Source organism: Coregonus clupeaformis, chromosome 9 (genome assembly GCF_020615455.1).
Source record: "Coregonus clupeaformis isolate EN_2021a chromosome 9, ASM2061545v1, whole genome shotgun sequence".
NCBI lineage: Eukaryota > Metazoa > Chordata > Actinopteri > Salmoniformes > Salmonidae > Coregonus > Coregonus clupeaformis.
Genome location: NC_059200.1, coordinates 25,959,320 through 25,977,986, shown reverse-complemented (window position 1 = coordinate 25,977,986; position 18,667 = coordinate 25,959,320). Strand labels below are relative to the sequence as shown.

General features: G+C 39.9%; 1 protein-coding gene across 3 annotated transcripts in view; it reads right to left on the bottom strand.

Moving 5' to 3' along the window:
* The window catches only part of mat2al (methionine adenosyltransferase II, alpha-like), a 30,490-nt gene that overhangs the window by 995 nt on the left and 10,828 nt on the right, over nucleotides 1-18,667 (bottom strand). Inside the window, exons 4-9 of one of the 3 annotated variants that reach the window (XM_041886769.1) lie at nucleotides 7,538-7,606; nucleotides 3,747-3,859; nucleotides 2,338-2,481; nucleotides 795-1,013; nucleotides 308-490; nucleotides 9-142 (exon numbers count right to left, since the gene is read on the bottom strand). In XM_041886769.1, the coding sequence (XP_041742703.1) occupies nucleotides 9-142; nucleotides 308-490; nucleotides 795-1,013; nucleotides 2,338-2,481; nucleotides 3,747-3,859; nucleotides 7,538-7,606 (862 nt within the window). Of the gene's footprint in view, nucleotides 1-4; nucleotides 143-307; nucleotides 491-794; nucleotides 1,014-2,337; nucleotides 2,482-3,746; nucleotides 3,860-7,537; nucleotides 7,607-18,667 lie in introns of those variants that run through there. The other 2 variants (XM_041886770.1, XM_045222546.1) reach the window with 2 other exon arrangements.

Below are 18,667 nucleotides of genomic sequence, written 5' to 3'. Positions count from 1 at the left end.
GTACTTACTTGACAATGACCCCAGGCCTGAGGTCAAAGTTGTTGTTGACGATCTGCAGCAGTTCATCCTCCTCCCTGGTGGACGTTCCATAGTGGAACACAGAGATGGACAGAGGGTGAGCCACACCGATGGCATACGAAACCTGGGAGAGCAGCAACAGAAGATTCACACACCCAAAAAAGATTAACAAGGTAAAAAATATATAATAAAAAAATCACACTATTTTTATTATTATTATTATTATTATTATACTCCCAGATAATTAATGCATAATTTTGGGTACACACTTTTAAGGCTTTTGACTGACCTGAACAAGGGCTCTCCGGCAGAGCTTGGCTTTCACCAGAGACTTGGCCACCCAGCGGGCTGCGTAGGCCCCAGAGCGGTCCACTTTAGAGTAGTCCTTTCCAGAGAAGGCCCCTCCACCATGCCCTCCCCACCCTCCATAGGTGTCCACTATGATCTTACGGCCTGTCAGTCCCGCATCACTCTGTTCAGAAGAGTACAAAAACACAAAATACACACGCATCTAATTCCCTGGGAGTTTTGATTCAGACATTGTAAAACCGGCACTACTGCAAGGAAACACCTTTTACCATTATAACCTTACATTTATAAGAATCTATAAACAAAATAAGTTACAGTATGTGTACATATTGTTCGACAAATTAGCATCTCCACATGTATAAACATTTACAAGCATTCAAACCATGTATAAGGCATTTGATTTGGTAAGGGAATAATGGTGTATTAATTGAAAGGTGCTAGAAAGTGTGACTCTGCCCCATTCTTACCTGAGGTCCACCCAGGAGGAACTTCCCACTGGGCAGCAGGTGGTAGATGGTCTTGTCGTCTAGGTAACGGGCAGGAATGACCTTCCGGACCACGCTGTCCATCAGGCTACAGCGTATCTCCTCCAGACTGACATCAGGGCTGTGCTGCACAGAGATGACCACTGTATGGACACGTACCGGCTCCATGGCCCCACTGTTATCACGGTACTCCACTGTCACCTTGGAGACAGAGGGACAGGTTAAAGGTCAGCGTTTGGTCATCACTGACAAGAGGACAAGAGAGACCTACTCTTATAAATATGTTTGAAGTTGTATGCAAAAATATTATGCAAAACATATTCAATTTTTTTTATTGATTCATGTTTAATTGTATTAGTACAGCGGTTCCCAAACTAGGGGTTGCAACTGATATGAAAATCGGGTCGTGGGAGAATTTCCAAAATCCTGGTAAAAAATTAATATATATTCTAATATTGTCTGTCTCTCAAAATCATTGTAATGTGGTTAACCTTAAAAATCGAAATGAAAATTATTCTAATCTAGAAGTAAAAATTCAACCAGAGAGTGCCCTTAGATCATGGGAAAGGGCAGCACTTGACCGTTACACTTGAATAATTCCCACGGTGAATGGCTAGGCCCACTACGCTATGAAACCACACACTATTGCAGAGACTTTGATATTACCAGCTGCAGTTGATATGGTGAAAACAATGTGTGGGGAGGCAGAGGCACCGAACATCAATACCTTTGTCAGATAACACTGTGAAACTAAGAATTGATGCTATAGCTGGCAATCAAGAGGAAAATGACTGAACCTAGCCTATCTGAGAAACTGAATGAACTGAATGCAAGCATGTAAAATCCATTTGACTGTGATCCTGGCTCAGTTGACATGCTGGTAAGTAAAATCAAACAGCTGATCGAGCTGTCGTGACCAAATGCTGCAAACAACACATTCACGGGTCACTTTGGAGAAGTTTGGTTCCTGACTCAAAGGGAATCCTGTGCCGTCTCCCTCCGAGCATTACAACTCATGGTACGCTGATTCAGTGCTCTCCTCTGCAATAAAAACAAATATCGATCCACGTTGTATGTGATAGGAGAGATGAGGTGCGCACTGTCGACCACCCCCCTTGACTTTGAGAAGCTCCGACGCAACATGCATCAAGCACACCCATCTCACTAGTGGTAGTGAGATAAGATACATTATGTCAGACTAATTTGCAATTGACTGTCATAGCCCCACATTAAAAGTATTGGCTGTTAACTACATAATTCTATTTCACATGGTTGGGGTCGCGAGAATTTTCAGATATCAAAATGGGGTCGTTGGCCAAAAAAGTTTGGGAACCCCTGTATTTCATCTGATCTGAAACTAATTTCAAACCAATTTAATCTTGGGGATAAATATGTATCACCTCCATCTGTCTCCAATCCACTTGTATTTCTGTCATTACATGGTTTGTGCAGAATTGGGGACATTCACTAACTAGGTTCTACGTCACTCATACTGATAGGTTGGCCTCATCACTACAGGGCTCACCTGAGTTTTAGAGTCCGGTCTGATCCAGGGACACTCCCCGTTGGTAGACAGCTCCTTCATCTTGTGGTTGAGTTTGTGAGCCAGTAGGATGGTGAGAGGCATACACTCCTCTGTCTCATCTGTAGCGTAGCCAAACATCAGGCCCTGGCAGGACAACAGACTAGAGCATTAGACATTCACTTAAGCCACGGCAGTGCATGTGTGTGCGTGCGTGTGTGTAGATGGGTAATTCCACGAAATGACTGCCTTTTGCATCCCTTTGATATTTTAAGTAGGATTTGTGCACCAATATAGAATTTTAAGCCGGTTATTTTAAATGAAGTAACTAACCTTTAATACCACATGGATAATTAAATCAATCAATCTTATTTGTAATGGGACTAAAGACTTGCTAAATTGCCAAAATTCAGCATTTTGACATAACCCTTCGTGGACCCTCTGACTTCTAGGAAGATTTTAACCCACATAACCAAGATTTTGCTGGGTTTTCACCATCATCGTAAAGCCCTAGTTATCTTGGTGCTTTGAGAAAGTCGTTTCTGAATATTATTATTTACTTTATGTGATTAGTAATTCACATACATTTGTCCCTCATTTTAAGGTCAACCCTGTTACTTGAACTGAACTCTCATTTTAATATGGTGAAACCATTCCTTTTTTCAAAAGAAACATTGAACATTTAATAGTCAAATCATAGAGTAAAAGCAGAGCTGGTTCCACTCTTTTAGGCCATTTTCTGGAGTTTTGTGGTAGAAAGCTGAGTGGGTCGGTAAAGAATAACATGTCAACCCTGTTACCCATAGATAGACTGGCTAGAATGTTTTTAACAATTTAAATGTTTTGTGAAGCTTGCATTCAACTGCCACACCCTGTTGCACACATAAAGCTTCCATTCGGAGTTTGATGTTTATTGTCATTAGTCTTGTCCTGGAGGCAGAACTGAGCTAAATTAGATAGGCCAGCTGCAAAGTCAGAATTGGCTATATTGTAAAAATTCACAAAAACAAAAATTACCTTTTTGGTCTTAATTTAAGGTTAGGCATTAGGGTGAGCAGTGTGGTTAATGTCAGGGTGCCAAGCTAGTGACCACTCTGCAGAGTTGCCAGATTCATGAGGAAAAACGCTAACCTGCCTTCCATTCTCCGTCACAAGGGGATTTCTGTCGGATTTAAGATGAAATCGTCAACACTCTTACGGTCAACCGTGTTACTTTTTTTGGCACTCAACAGGTACTTACTATAGTATTTTTTTTATTTAACCTCTTGGAGATGGGAAAATTTGTTTTTTATGAAGTTGAAAATGTGTCTCTTTATGACAGAATGTTAAATTTGTTGAAATCAAACATTTTATTTTACCAAGTTACATTTCTCAAAAGGCGCTGAATTGGTGGAACTGTAATTGAACTGTACCTGATCTCCGGCTCCGATGTCATCCTGATCCTTGCCTTCAAACACACATACTGATATCTCCTCTGCCTGGGGCTCCAGGGCCACCAGCACATTACACGTCTTATAGTCAAACCCTGTAGAAACAGACAATTACAGTGCCTTCAGAAAGTATTCATACCCCTTGACTTATTCCACATTGTTGTGTTACAGCCTGAATTCAAAATTGATTAAATTGTTTTTATCCTACCTCTCACGCAGCTACACACAATACAAAGTGATAACATGTTTTTAGGCATTTTAGCAAATGTATTGAAAATTAAATACAGAAATCTCATTTACAGTGCCTTCGGAAAGTATTCAGACCCCTTGACTTTTTCCACACTTTGTTACGTTACAGCCTTTTTCTAAAATGGATTAAATAAATAAAAATCCTCAGCAATCTACACACAATACCCCATAATGACGAAGCGAAAACAGGTTTATAGAAATTTTTGCTAATTTATAAAAAATAAAAATACCTTATTTACATAAGTATTCAGACCCTTTGCTATGAGACTCAAAATTGTTTCCATTGATCATCCTTGAGATGTTTCTACAACTTGAATGCAGTCCACATGTGGTCAATTCAATTGCTTGGACATGATTTGGAAAGGCACACACCTGTCTATATAAAGTCCCACAGTTGACAGTGGATGTCAGAGCAAAAACCAAGCCATGAGGTCGAAGGAATTGTCCATAGAGCTCCGACACAGGATTGTGTTGTGGCACAGATCTTGGGAAGGGTACCAAAACATGTCTGCAGCATTGAAGGTCCCCAAGAACACAGTGGCCTCCATCATTCTTAAATGGAAGAAGTTTGGAACCACCAAGACTCTTCCTAGAGCTGGCCACTGGCCAAACTGAGCAATCGGGGGAGAAGGGCCTTAGTCAGGGAGGTGACCAAAAACCTGATGGTCACTCTGACAGAGCTCTAGAATTCCTCTGTGGAGATGGGAGAACATTCCAAAAGGACAACCATCTCTGCAGCACTCCACTAATCAGGCCTTTATGGCAGAGTGGCCAGACGGAAGCCACTCCTCAGTAAAAGGCACATGACAGCCCGCTTGGAGTTTGCCAAAAGGTACCTAAAGGACTCTCAGAACATGAGACACAAGATTCTCTGGTCTGATGAAACCAAGATTCAACTCTTTGGCCTGAATGCCAAGCGTCACGTCCGGAGGAAACCTGGCACCATCCCTACGGTGAAGCATGGTGGTGGCAGCATCATGCTGTGGGGATGTTTTTCAGCGGCAGGGACTGGGAGACTAGTCAGGTTCGAGGCAAAGATGAACGGAGCAAAGTACAGAGAGGTCCTTGATGAAAACCTGCTCCAGAGCGCTCAGAACCTCAGACTGGGGCGAAGGTTCACCTTCCAACAGGACAACGACCCTAAGCACACAGCCAAGAGAACGCAAGAGTGGTTTCGGGACAAGTCTCTGAATGTCCTTGAGTGGCCCAGCCAGAGCCCGGACTTGAACCCGATCGAACATCTCTGGAGAGACCTGAAAATAGCTGTGCAGCAACGCTCCCCATCCAACCTGACAGAGCTTGAGAGGATCTGCAGAGAATAATGGGAGAAACTCCCCAAATACAGGTGTGCCAAGCTTGTAGTGTCATACCCAAGAAGACTCGAGGCAGTAATCGCTGCCAAAGGTGCCTCAACAAAGTACTGAGTAAAGGGTCTGAATACTTATGTAAATGTGATATTTACGTTTCTTATTTTTAATAAATTAGCAAACATTTCTAAAAACCTGTTTTTGCTTTGTCTTTATGGGGTATCGTGTGTAGATTGATAAAAAATTTAATTAAAATGTAATCAATTTTAGAATAAGGCTGTAACGAAACAAAATGTGGAAAAGATCAAGGGGTCTGAATACTTTCCGAAGGCAATACATGATAGAATCACAATTGGCAGTGATTACAGCTGTGAATCCTTCTGGGTAAGTCTAAGAGCTTTGCACACCTGGATTGTGCAACATTTGCCCATTATTCTTTTCAAAATCCTTAAAGCTCTGTAAAATTGGTTGTTGATCATTGCTAGACAACTGTTTTCAGATCTCGCCATAGATTTTCAAGGAGAGTTAAGTAAAAAGTTAATTTGCAAACAGGCACTAAAGCAACTGAGTTAGGAAGGAAGCCTGTATCTTTGTAGTAAGTAGGTGTATTGATACACCATTCAAAGTGTAATTAATAACTTCACCATGCTCAAAGGGATATTCAATGTCTGCTTTTTGTATTGTCACCCATCTAGCAATAGGTGCCCTTCTTTGCAAGGCATTGAAAAACCTCTCTAGTCTCTGTGGTTGAATCTGTGTTTGAAATTCACTGCTCGACTGAGGGACCTTACAGATAATTGTATGTGTGGGGTACAGAGATGAGGTAGTCACTGAAAAATCCTATTAAACACTATTATTGCACACACGGTGAGTACATGCAACTTATTATGTGACTTGTTAAGCAAATGTTTACTCCTGAACTTATTTGTAGCCATGAAGTGCTTTGAAAGGCTGGTCATGGCTCACATCAACACCATTATCCCAGAAACCCTAGACCCACTCAATTTGCATACCGCCCCAACAGATCCACAGATGATGCAATCTCTATTGCGCTCCAAACTTCCCTTTCACACCTGGAAAAAAGGAACATAGGTGAGAATGCTATTCATTGACTACAGCTCAGCGTTCAACACCATAGTGCCCTCAAAGCTCATCACTAAGCTAAGGACCCTGGGACTAAACACCTCCCTCTGCAACTGGATCCTGGACTTCCTGACAGGCCGCCCCCAGGTTTAATTATGTTACTTTTATTTCGTATTATTTTATATTGTATTTTTTTGTGATTTTTTTGGGTATTCTTTCTTAAAACTGCATTGTTGGTTAAGGGCTTGTAAGTAAGCATTTCAATCTAAGGTCTACACCCGTTGTATTCGGCGCATGTGACAAAAACATTTTATTTTATTTTATTTAGGCTTGCCATAACAAAGGGGTTGAATACTTATTGACTCAAGACATTTCAGCTTTTCATTTTTAATTAATTTGTTAAATTATTAAAACATAATTCCACTTTGTCGTTATGGGGTATTGTGTGTAGGCCAGTGACTTGTTTTTCAATTTAATCCATTTTAAATTCAGGTTGTAACAACAAAATGTGGAAAAAGTCAAGGGATGTGAGTACTTTCTGAAGGCACTGTATACAGTTGCACGTCATAGTAAAAACCTGTAGAAACAGACAGTTGTGGCAAATTTGTGGCAAGCTCATATTTTCACATGCAAAGGAGTTTTGTGGCAAACTTGCGGCGACTTGTGAAGTTCTGGCAAACAATTCTGGGAAATTGCTGAAAACTCATTATTAATATGCAAATGTACACAAAAATGACTACTTTGCGTATTAACAACATTGAAATGCCGTATCTACATAAACCAAATCACATATAACTTGAAATTATCTTGCTTCATACGGAAAACGAAAAATACAAAATGTACTAAACAACATATATTCAATGTCTTAACAGATCAAAATAAATCCAATGCAACTTAAAATCAGCATGCTAATGAAGAAAAGAGCAATGACTGAATATTTCCCAAATAAATTGTTTATTTAATCTTTGTAGCAACAACATTTACATGAGAAAAATGTGAACACTATGGGGATGTTGACCTTAGGATGTTTAGAGGGGCAACTACAGAATTTACATGAGCCAAGTGATAACTGAGAAATTAGCTATTAACCAATTGAAGTTTAAAAGATGAAGAAAATTGAATTAAAAATCAAACTTTTTGAGTGAACTTTGTAGATGGCGGCCCTGTGGAAGTCCGTTGTCCAAAGATTTTTGAATGCATGCACTGAAACAATCAGAAAACACAAAACAAAAACAACATTACGGTTACTGAAAACTTTGGCATTTTAAAAAGGTAGACTCAGCGGCTAATGGGCGGGTTTGGCTTTGGAAAAACGGGGTGAGCTGTTACAAAGTTGCCTTGATGTTGCTATGCTTCTCACTGAAACTGGCATTCTATATATTTTTCAGCAAGGAAACAATGTTTCTGCCAGTTATAAATGCTATATAAACAAACGATGTAGCTAGCATAAACTGGGACACAGGCCTACTAAATCTACCTTCAAATGTGTGGCAAACTGTTCCTAGAGCAGGGGTTCCCAACCTTTTTCTCCAGGGCCCCCCTTTCTACATTTGAAAAATGTCACGTTTTGAAGCCCATTTCCTGCAATTATATGTAGTTTAACAAGACTCATGACATCTATTTAATGATAATAATAATAAATAGGGAAAATAAAGTCTTAGTCCCGATTTCCCCAAATGATATTCCGCTACCAAATATATTTTATTATGATTATTTATATGAACCCTCAATTTAATTATACATATTATCTTTTACATGAAGTAAATGGATCAATTGATAGCGACAGTCACACATTGTATAAGTCCAATTTCTTTTGACTCCGACTTCAGAAGGTCTTACCTCAGCTTCTGAATGTCATAGAGAAAAACAAAGATATTCCCATTTAGCCTAAAGCATAGTGGATTTATGCGTCATTTTAAAAATCGGTATAAATAAAACGCAAATGATTTTACAAAATGTGATTGTTCCCTCAAATCAGGGAAGGTCCCGCACCCCCCCACGAAACGTTGGTGCCTCCTGTCTTAGAGAGCCACATACAATATTTTTCTACAGCCAAGCCTCAACACAATTAATTCAAACTAATCAACAAATTATGATCTTCAATCTAGACTTGGGACTTCCTCATTAAGAGCCAGTTGTCTACTAGTATTCTCTTCTTCCTGACTAATATGTATGAGGCTTGGGTAGAATAAATAATATGGCAATTCATATTATTTTTCCAAAATGAATTAAAGTTAACTTACAGTACTAATCAAAAGTTTGGACACACCTACTCATTCAAGGGTTTTTCTTTATTTTTACTATATTGCAGAATAATAGAGAAGACATCAAAACTAATAAATAACACATACAGTGAGGGAAAAAAGTATTTGATCCCCTGCTGATTTTGTACGTTTGCCCACTGACAAAGAAATTATCAGTCTATAATTGTAATGGTAGGTTTATTTGAACAGTGAGACAGAATAACAAAAAAAATCCAGAAAAACACATGTCATAAATTGATTTGCATTTTAATGAGGGAAATAAGTATTTGACCCCCTCTCAATCAGAAAGATTTCTGGCTCCCAGGTGTCTTTTATACAGGTAACGAGCTGAGATTAGGAGCACACTCTTAAAGGGAGTGCTCCTAATCTCAGCTTGTTACCTGTATAAAAGACACCTGCCCACAGAAGCAATCAATCAGATTCCAAACTTTCTGGATTTTTTTGTTGTTATTCTGTCTCCCACTGTTCAAATAAACCTATCATAAAAATTATAGACTGATCATGTCTTTGTCAGTGGGCAAACGTACAAACTCAGCAGGGGATCAAATACTTTTTTCCCCCTCACTGTGTGTGTGTGTGTGTGTGTGTGTGTGTGTGTGTGTGTGTATATACAGTGGGGAAAAAAAGTATTTAGTCAGCCACCAATTGTGCAAGTTCTCCCACTTAAAAAGATGAGAGATGCCTGTAATTATCATCATAGGTACACGTCAACTATGACAGACAAATTGAGGAAAAAAAATCCAGAAAATCACATTGCAGGATTTTTAATGAATTTATTTGCAAATTATGGTGGAAAATAAGTATTTGGTCACCTACAAACAAGCAAGATTTCTGGCTCTCACAGACCTGTAACTTCTTCTTTAAGAGGCTCCTCTGTCCTCCCCTCGTTTCCTGTATTAATGGCACCTGTTTGAACTTGTTATCAGTATAAAATACACCTGTCCACAACCTCAAACAGTCACACTCCAAACTCCACTATGGCCAAGACCAAAGAGCTGTCAAAGGACACCAGAAACAAAATTGTAGACCTGCACCAGGCTGGGAAGACTGAATCTGCAATAGGTAAGCAGCTTGGTTTGAAGAAATCAACTGTGGGAGCAATTATTAGGAAATGGAAGACATACAACACCACTGATAATCTCCCTCGATCTGGGGCTCCACGCAAGATCTCACCCCGTGGGGTCAAAATGATCACAAGAACGGTGAGCAAAAATCCCAGAACCACACGGGGGGGACCTAGTGAATGACCTGCAGAGAGCTGGGACCAAAGTAACAAAGCCTACCATCAGTAACACACTACGCCGCCAGGGACTCAAATCCTGCTGTGTCCCCCCTGCTTAAGCCAGTACATGTCCAGGCCCGTCTGAAGTTTGCTAGAGTGCATTTGGATGATCCAGAAGAGGATTGGGAGAATGTCATATGGTCAGATGAAACCAAAATATAACTTTTTGGTAAAAACTCAACTCGTCGTGTTTGGAGTACAAAGAATGCTGAGTTGCATCCAAAGAACACCATACCTACTGTGAAGCATGGGGGTGGAAACATCATGCTTTGGGGCTGTTTTTCTGCAAAGGGACCAGGACGACTGATCCGTGTAAAGGAAAGAATGAATGGGGCCATGTATCGTGAGATTTTGAGTGAAAACCTCCTTCCATCAGCAAGGGCATTGAAGATGAAACGTGGCTGGGTCTTTCAGCATGACAATGATCCCAAACACACCGCCCGGGCAACGAAGGAGTGGCTTCGTAAGAAGCATTTCAAGGTCCTGGAGTGGCCTAGCCAGTCTCCAGATCTCAACCCCATAGAAAATCTTTGGAGGGAGTTGAAAATCCGTGTTGCCCAGCGACAGCCCCAAAACATCACTGCTCTAGAGGAGATCTGCATGGAGGAATGGGCCAAAATACCAGCAACAGTGTGTGAAAACCTTGTGAAGACTTACAGAAAACGTTTGACCTGTGTCATTGCCAACAAAGGGTATATAACAAAGTATTGAGAAACTTTTTTGTTATTGACCAAATATTTATTTTCCACCATAATTTGCAAATAAATTCATTAAAAATCCTACAATGTGATTTTCTGGAATTTCTTTTCTCATTTTGTCTGTCATAGTTGACGTGTACCTATGATGAAAATTACAGGCCTCTCTCATCTTTTTTAAGTGGGAGAACTTGCACAATTGGTGGCTGACTAAATACTTTTTTTCCCCACTGTATATATATATATATATATATATATATATATATATATATATATATATACATATATATATACACACACATACACACACACTACCGTTCAAAAGGTTGGGGGTCACTTAGAAATGTCCTTATTTTTGAAAGAAAAGCAATTTTTTTGCCCATTAAAATAACATCAAATTGATCAGAAATACAGTGTAGACATTGTTAATGTTGTAAATGGCTATTGTAGCTGATTTTTTATGGAATATCTACATAGGCGTACAGAGGCCCATTATCAGCAACCATCAGTCCTGTGTTCCAATGGCACGTTGTGTTTGCTAATCCAAGTTTATCATTTTAAAAAGGCTAATTGATCATTAGAAAACCCTTTTGCAATTATGTTAGCACAGCTGAAAACTGTTGTGCTGATTAAATTAGCAATAAAAATGGCCTTCTTGAGACTAGTTGAGTATCTGGAGCATCAGCAATTGTGGGTTCGATTACAGGCTCAAAATGGCCAGAAACAAATAACTTTCTTCTGAAACTCGTCAGTCTATTATTGTTCTGAAAAATGAAGGATATTACATGCGAGAAATTGCCAAGAAACTGAAGATCTCGTACAACGCTGTGTACTACTCCCTTCACAGAACAGCGCAAACTGGCTTTAACCCGAATAGAAAGAGGAGTGGGAGGCCCTGGTGCACAACTGAGCAAGAGGACGAATACATTGGTGTGTAGTCTGAGAAACAGGCGCCTCACAGGTCCTCAACTGGCAGCTTCATTAAATAGTACCCGCAAAACACCAGTCTCAACGTCAACAGTGAAGAGGCGACTCCGGGATGCTGACCTTCTAGGCAGAGTTGCAAAGAAAAAGCCATATCTCAGACTGGCCAATAAAAATAAAAGATTAAGATGGGCAAAAGAAAACAGACACTGGACAGAGGAAGATTGGAAAAAAGTGTTATGGACAGATTAATCGAAGTTTGAGGTGTTCAGATCACAAAGAAGAACAATGAAAAGCCATATTTCTCAACTGTACTGTGATGTTTCACAAAAGTTCTGAACCTTTCTATTCTCATTGTTTATACAGATTGTACATTGAAAATAATTTGTTTTGCTAAAAGTATTATGATATTATTGATCGATTGACTATGACTTTTCAGATCACCTTGTAGTGCTAGATCTAATTGTTACACAAATACATGTATACACTACATTTATGAGAATAATACATGCATTTGCTTACCTTATCAAGCTTGAAGACGATACTCATGAATCACTCAAAAGCGTGTTATGAGTAAGTGCACCACAAACATCTTTCCAGTGTGTTGATGCATCCTCTTCCCACACCATGGGGTAAGGGAAGGGTATCCATCTGCAAAAGTGACGTTTTGCTTTGATGTCAAGTCAGCTCATATTGTTGCTACCTTAGCTGTTGTGCTAGCTAACATGCTTCTGAACAGTGACACTAGCATATTGACAGCATGTTATTGTTATTAGCTAAATGACATATAGTGTTTAGGCAAATCATTAGTTAGCTAGCTAGCTATCACATCAATTGTGCAAAATATGATAGCTAACGTTAGCTAGCTAACTAAACGCGAGCCAGCTAAGCGCTAGCCACTAGCTAGACAGCCAGTGGTGCTGACAGACAAACTGATATAGCAACAAAATGTGTTTCACATAAAACATGACATTGCTAACCAGGCATCAATTAGCTAACACACTTTTAAAGGGTAGGTAGAATAAACGTAACCACATGTAACATATGCATTAGTATAGGCATAAAAAAAGTCTTAATGCAGAGTTACACCTCACTTTTCTATTTTCAAGTTATTAGCTACATAAAACAGATGAGAAGTCATGTCGGAAAATGTTTTCCCGGGGTGTGATGTAATATGGAGGACCCGGCAAGCCAGCCTATTCCCTACAATGTAAACGCCAACAAAAATTACTTCAAAATATATAACTTCAAATTAAACCAAATCGTCTGCACTCATGACTACTGGTTTCAATTACATTTTCAGCCAACTTACAAGCAAAGACTTGCAAGGTTGCAAGCCTAACATTAGCCCTACCAGCCTGCTAATGTTACGTTACCACTGCATGAGTCAGCCAGTTGCTATCAACGGCTAGCTTAAAGCTACATTAAAGTAAACCAAAGTTTTGGAAATACATAACACCATCTAACCAGTTATCAAAGAATGTTAACTATATGCAGTTATCTTATCCCAGCAAGCTATCCAGCCAGCTAACGTTAGCCATTTAAACAACTAGCTATTAGCCTAGCCAACCACCACAGTTATGGTCGGCAAGCCAGACCCCAACAACTGGAGACCAGCTAGAACACAACTAACACAACTAAAACATGACCGCAGATCAAAAGCAAAGAGAGATCAGAGACTTACAGATTGATGGCTGGGGCCCATCCGATGGGTAAACTTTTTTTTAAAGAGTGCAGGCTGAGTTAGCTACCAAAGCAAGGGGGAGGTGGGCGCTTCACGGGGCCGAGGGAGAGTGAGGAAAATCCAATAGCTATAGCGAGAAAAATCGAAAATAGATAGATTCCAGATGTCAGACGTCTAGCGCGCTAGCACTAAGCCAAGGTGGAAAAAGTTTTTAAAAAACTCCAGTAGCCTACTTAACAGAGAACATGCCAGAATACACTGTTCGTTTTCAAATACACTCTTTAATGCATTTGATGGAATTTTGTGTGTCGTATTTACAATCACATTTTATTTGGAATTTTACAGGTTCAAAAGTTCAAAAAGTTTGCATAATGGCCCCCAAAAAAATTATCATACATGCTACACATTAAATGCAATAAGGTAGATGAACGAGTCCCATCCTCTCCGAAAATAAATAGTGGAACTTCAAAGCCAAGTTGGAGAACCAGCATGAAGAATAAAGACCCTAAAAAAATGAGGAAATAAACAAAAAGGACAAAACTACAACAAAAACAGACATGAGATGTCTCTTGCTGACAGTATCCAAAAAAATAGGAACATTTCAAGCAAAGAGAGGGAGAATGCAGAAAAGCTGCAGCAGCAAGAATTTTTTTATATATATAATGCCAGTGCTTCCCAGAGAACGCGTAAGATGAGAGCAAAGCGAAGAGAGGACACCCACAGAATTGCAGAAAAAGAAGAACGCAAAGCTGGCATAAAACATTTTTTGAACAGAGAGCAGCTAGGTCAAAAGAGGAGCATGAAAGACAAAGCAAAAAGACAGGAAAAATATGGTCAGAACAAAGAAAAGGCTAAGCAGAATGAACAGGCAAAGCAGAACAAGAGAAATTGGAGGCAGAGAGAATTCGTCTCAAGGAACTAGAGGATAAATTAGAAAAACAGAGAAAGCAACTTGAACATTCTAAAAGAGCCTTAAAAAGACAGCAGGGCAAGATGTACGGGGTCCGTCTGCCAGAAGGAAGAGCCTTCAAAATGGCTAAAGCCTGTATGCCAAAACAGGCAGCACAGTATGTCACTACTACCATGGACCTCATTGACAAGGCCTCACCGAGGAAGGCAGCCATTTTCCATCAGAAGAACATCGGAACCACAGAGGGGAAGTTGGAAGTGGCAGTTGTTGAAGCAGTAGCCAAAGGCCTATCAAAGTCCAGACAATCTCCAACTAGAAAGGCTTCGGGTTGTTCACTGAATATGATTAAGAAATACAAACTACAGAGACAGTTTTGATGATTTGGGGTCAGTAGAAAACTCTTAAAATAAGCTTTAAAAAAAATGCCCAGGAGATCGACAGCAGTGGAAAGATTATATGAAGCAGTCTCTCATAAAGTGCCAGATAAGACAAAGGTGAGCAAGAAGACTTGGAAGGCAGCCAGCTTTCTTGACTGCTCCATTGCTCAGCTGCACCAAGACTTCCTCAAAACCAACCCCGGTATCTCAATACAAGCTGCTATGTTTTACAGATTAAGACCAAGAACCATTAAGCCACAGAGAACTACAGGGAATGATTTCCACCATCCTAAGTGTATCAGTGCAAGGATTGTGATGTCCATAGACTGGATCCATTTTTTGCCCCCCTACTCAAAAAGAAGGACACTGATGTAGAGTGGAAAAGATGGGAGATTGTCAGACAAAAAGTAAGAAATGGGAAACGAGTACACCATAAAAAAGCAATCATTAGTCTGTAAGTGTGGCTCTACGAAGATGCTTATTGATTAACTGAAACAAGAGGCTCAAGCTTTTTCAGGACACTTGTTTATCAAGGACAGGCAGAACAACCTATTTGCAAAAGTGAAAGCCAACCTCCCAGAACACACAGCATTGGGAATCCTGGACTTTGCCAAGAACTACACTTGCTGGTACCCGCAAGAGGCCCAGGGGGCTTACTGGACCCAAGAGAGTGCTACACTGCACACAGTGAGGTCATTGAAAGAAACAGAAGTTTCCGTATTCTGAAGCAAGTGCCTGGCACCATGAAGTTGCATTGCATCAAAAACAGTCAAGGACGGGGTCGTGGCAATCAGAAACCTCAGCTGCTTCTGGGATTCTTATCTCCATGGGATTGGAGTCTGTGAGAATGGATGATGTGTTGAGCAATGGAGAGGTGAAACGTCATAGTCTGCGTGGTAACACATTGCTTACATTACGTAAATCATGTTTGATATTAAATGACTTATTTCAATAACCTCATGTGATTCTTTGTTCCCTTACCAGAACATTGAAAGAGATGCCAGAGACGAGATGTACCAGAGACCAGATGGATGACAGCATCACACACACACACACACACACACACACACACACACACACACACAGGGTGCTGGAGGAGTATTGATGGTGGTGGTGATAAAGAGATCTAATGATGACATAAAGCCAGAGAACGTGCTGTAAGTGACAATAGGGTATACAGTGTAACACACACACACACACATAATGCTTGAAGAGTTTACTGATTATATGAATTTCATTATTGATTATTATTGTCAATGATTTTCTTGACAGAACCCATTGTACTATTATATCAAGTATTACAAATATTGAAATGCTGTTTGTTTATCTTTTTCACTCTTCAGGAATGTTTAACATGGCTTTAAATGATAGGGAAATTGACTAAAGCATAAATAGATTTGGCTTCTATGCATGACAAGTAAACATGCAGTGTCCATGTTTCATGTGCCATTTTGAATGACATGTAGATGTTTTGTTGTTGCTAGGTTATGGTCTCATTGTGCCTATCTAGACTTTCATTCCCGTAACTACACATATGAAGCTGCAAGAAAATCATATTTAAAATGTACATCAAGCCATTTTGAAATGTTGACCCTGATGTCACACATTGGCCCCTTTATTTATAGAACGACCCAATTAGGGTTAAGTGCCTTGCTTAACGGCACAGACAGACTTTCACTTTGCCGACTCTGGGATTAGAACTAGCAACTTTTTGGTTACTGGCCCAACGCTCTAACCACTAGGCTACATTCCACCCCCGAACATGACAAATGTAATTGTAATATTATGTAGAAAGGTTTACCAAACTTGTAGTTGTGTGTGATCAAACCCACCACAACGTTTTTCCGGTAGGAGTATAGAGAGAAGCTTGGTCCACAATTGGAGAGACTGGTTTCAGACTAAGGCACAATCCCAAATGGACCCCCAGACCATATGCACTTGACAGGTTTGACAGGTGCAATCAATATGGTAATGTCTCCACCTTATTGTCCTCTGATAGGCTAGGTTGAAGCTTCACCATATTGCTTATACCAATCAAATCCTCACAGATCTCCACAAGTGCATAGGGTGTAGGTTCTAGGTGTTCATTTGAGATTGGGCCTAGAATGGCAAAAAGTCTGCAAAGGCGGAAACATCATGTAGTCTAGTCAGTGACACTCCCTTTGTGGTCCCACACCCACATCACACTTAAATAATTGATCTGTAAGAAGTCTGGCAAGCACAGAGCACAGTAAGGCAGAGAAGCCTTATGTCTATTTCAAGTCTTCTTTCATTGATTGATCAGGTGGGTCCAACCCAAAGTGCCACATGTCATGACAGACATGCGGCACTTTGCTGCACTTGTGCAACTCCAACCGAGTCAGTTCGTAAACGGTGAGTGTGACAAACTAACAAAATAGGGCAGGGATCATCAACTAGATTTAGCCGCAAGCCGATTTTTTTCTTCAGAGGATAGTCAGGGGGCCGGAACATAATAATACAAATAATTTGTAGACCGCAAATTGACTGCAAGAAGCCCAAACAAATGTAATGTTTGACTAAATAATAGTTTCAAACCTTGCTTATATTTGTTCATGATCACACATACAGTGCCTTCAGAAAGTATTCATGCCCCTAGACTTATTCCACATTTTGTTGTTACAGCCTGAATTCGAAATCTACACACAATACCCCATAAGGACAATAATTCACACCACTGAGTCAATACTTTGTAGAAGCACCTTTGGCAGCGATTACAGCTGAGTCTTTCTGGGTAAATTTCTAAGATCTTTCCACACCTGGATTGTGCAACATTCGCCCCTTATTATTTTCAAAATTCTTCAAGCTCTGTAAAACTGGTTGTTGATCATTGCTAGACAACTATTTGCAGGTCTTGCCATAGATTTTCAAGGAGATTTAAGTCAAAACTGTAAACCAGCCACTCAGGAACATTCACTGTCTTCTTGGTAAGCAATTGTTAGATTAATTTGTATTTTAAGAATAATGACTAAAGGATTTCACCCCAAATACAGTATAAATGTGTGAACGGTGTTAGAGTTATAATGTAGTGGCAACCCACTAACAGAGGGGGGCGGGACTAAACATTCCAGGGTGAAGGGGACAGAGAAAACGGGTTTTAAAAATCCTCCTAAAGGTGGGCGGAGCAAAGTGCCTTTGTGTGTCAAGGGGTATAAAACAGGAGTGTATGGGTTTTGGCGCCAGAGCTCTCCATGAATAAAAATACAGATCATTCTTGCTGGTTGTGGACCTTGAATCATTTATGATTAAAACCAGAGCCTTACAACCTCTGGTAATGATTCAAGCTTAGGTTGAATTAGAGATAGAAATTCTCATGACAGCAACTCCAGTGTAGATTTGGGCTTGTGTTTCAGGTTATTGTCCTGCTGAAAGGTCAATTAATCTCTCAGTGTCTGCTGGAAAGCAGACTGAACCAGGTTTTTCTCTAGGATTTTGCCTGTGCTTAGCTCCATTCCGTTTATTTTTTATCCTGAAAAACTCCCCAGTCCTTAACGATTACACGCATACCCATAACATGATTCAGCCACCACTATGATTGAAAATATGGAGAGTGGTACTCAATAATGTATTGGATTGGATTTGCCCCAAACATAACACTTTGTATTCAGGACAAAAAGTGAATTGCTTTGCCACATTTTTTACAGTATTACTTTAGTGCCTTGTTGCAATTAGGATGCATGTTTTGGAATATTTTTATTATGTACAGGCTTCCTTCTTTTCACTCTGTCATTTAGGTTAGTATTGTGGAGTAACTACAATGTTGATCCATCCTCAGTTTTCTCCTATCACAGACATTAAACTCTGTTCATGGTGAAATCCCTGAGCGGTTTCCTTCCTCTCCGGCAACTGAGTTAGGAAGGACGCCTGTATCTTTGTAGTGACTGGGTGAATTGATACACCATCCAAAGTGTAATTAATAACTTCACCAAAGGCATATTCAATGTCTTCTTTTTTTCGAAAAACATATTTACACTTTGACATTATGGGGTATTGTGTGTAGGCCAGTGACAAAAAAAATCTCAATTTAATCCATTTTAAAATCAGGCTGTAACAACAAAATGTGGAAAAAGTCAAGGGGTGTGAATACTTTCTAAAGCAACTGTATCTCTC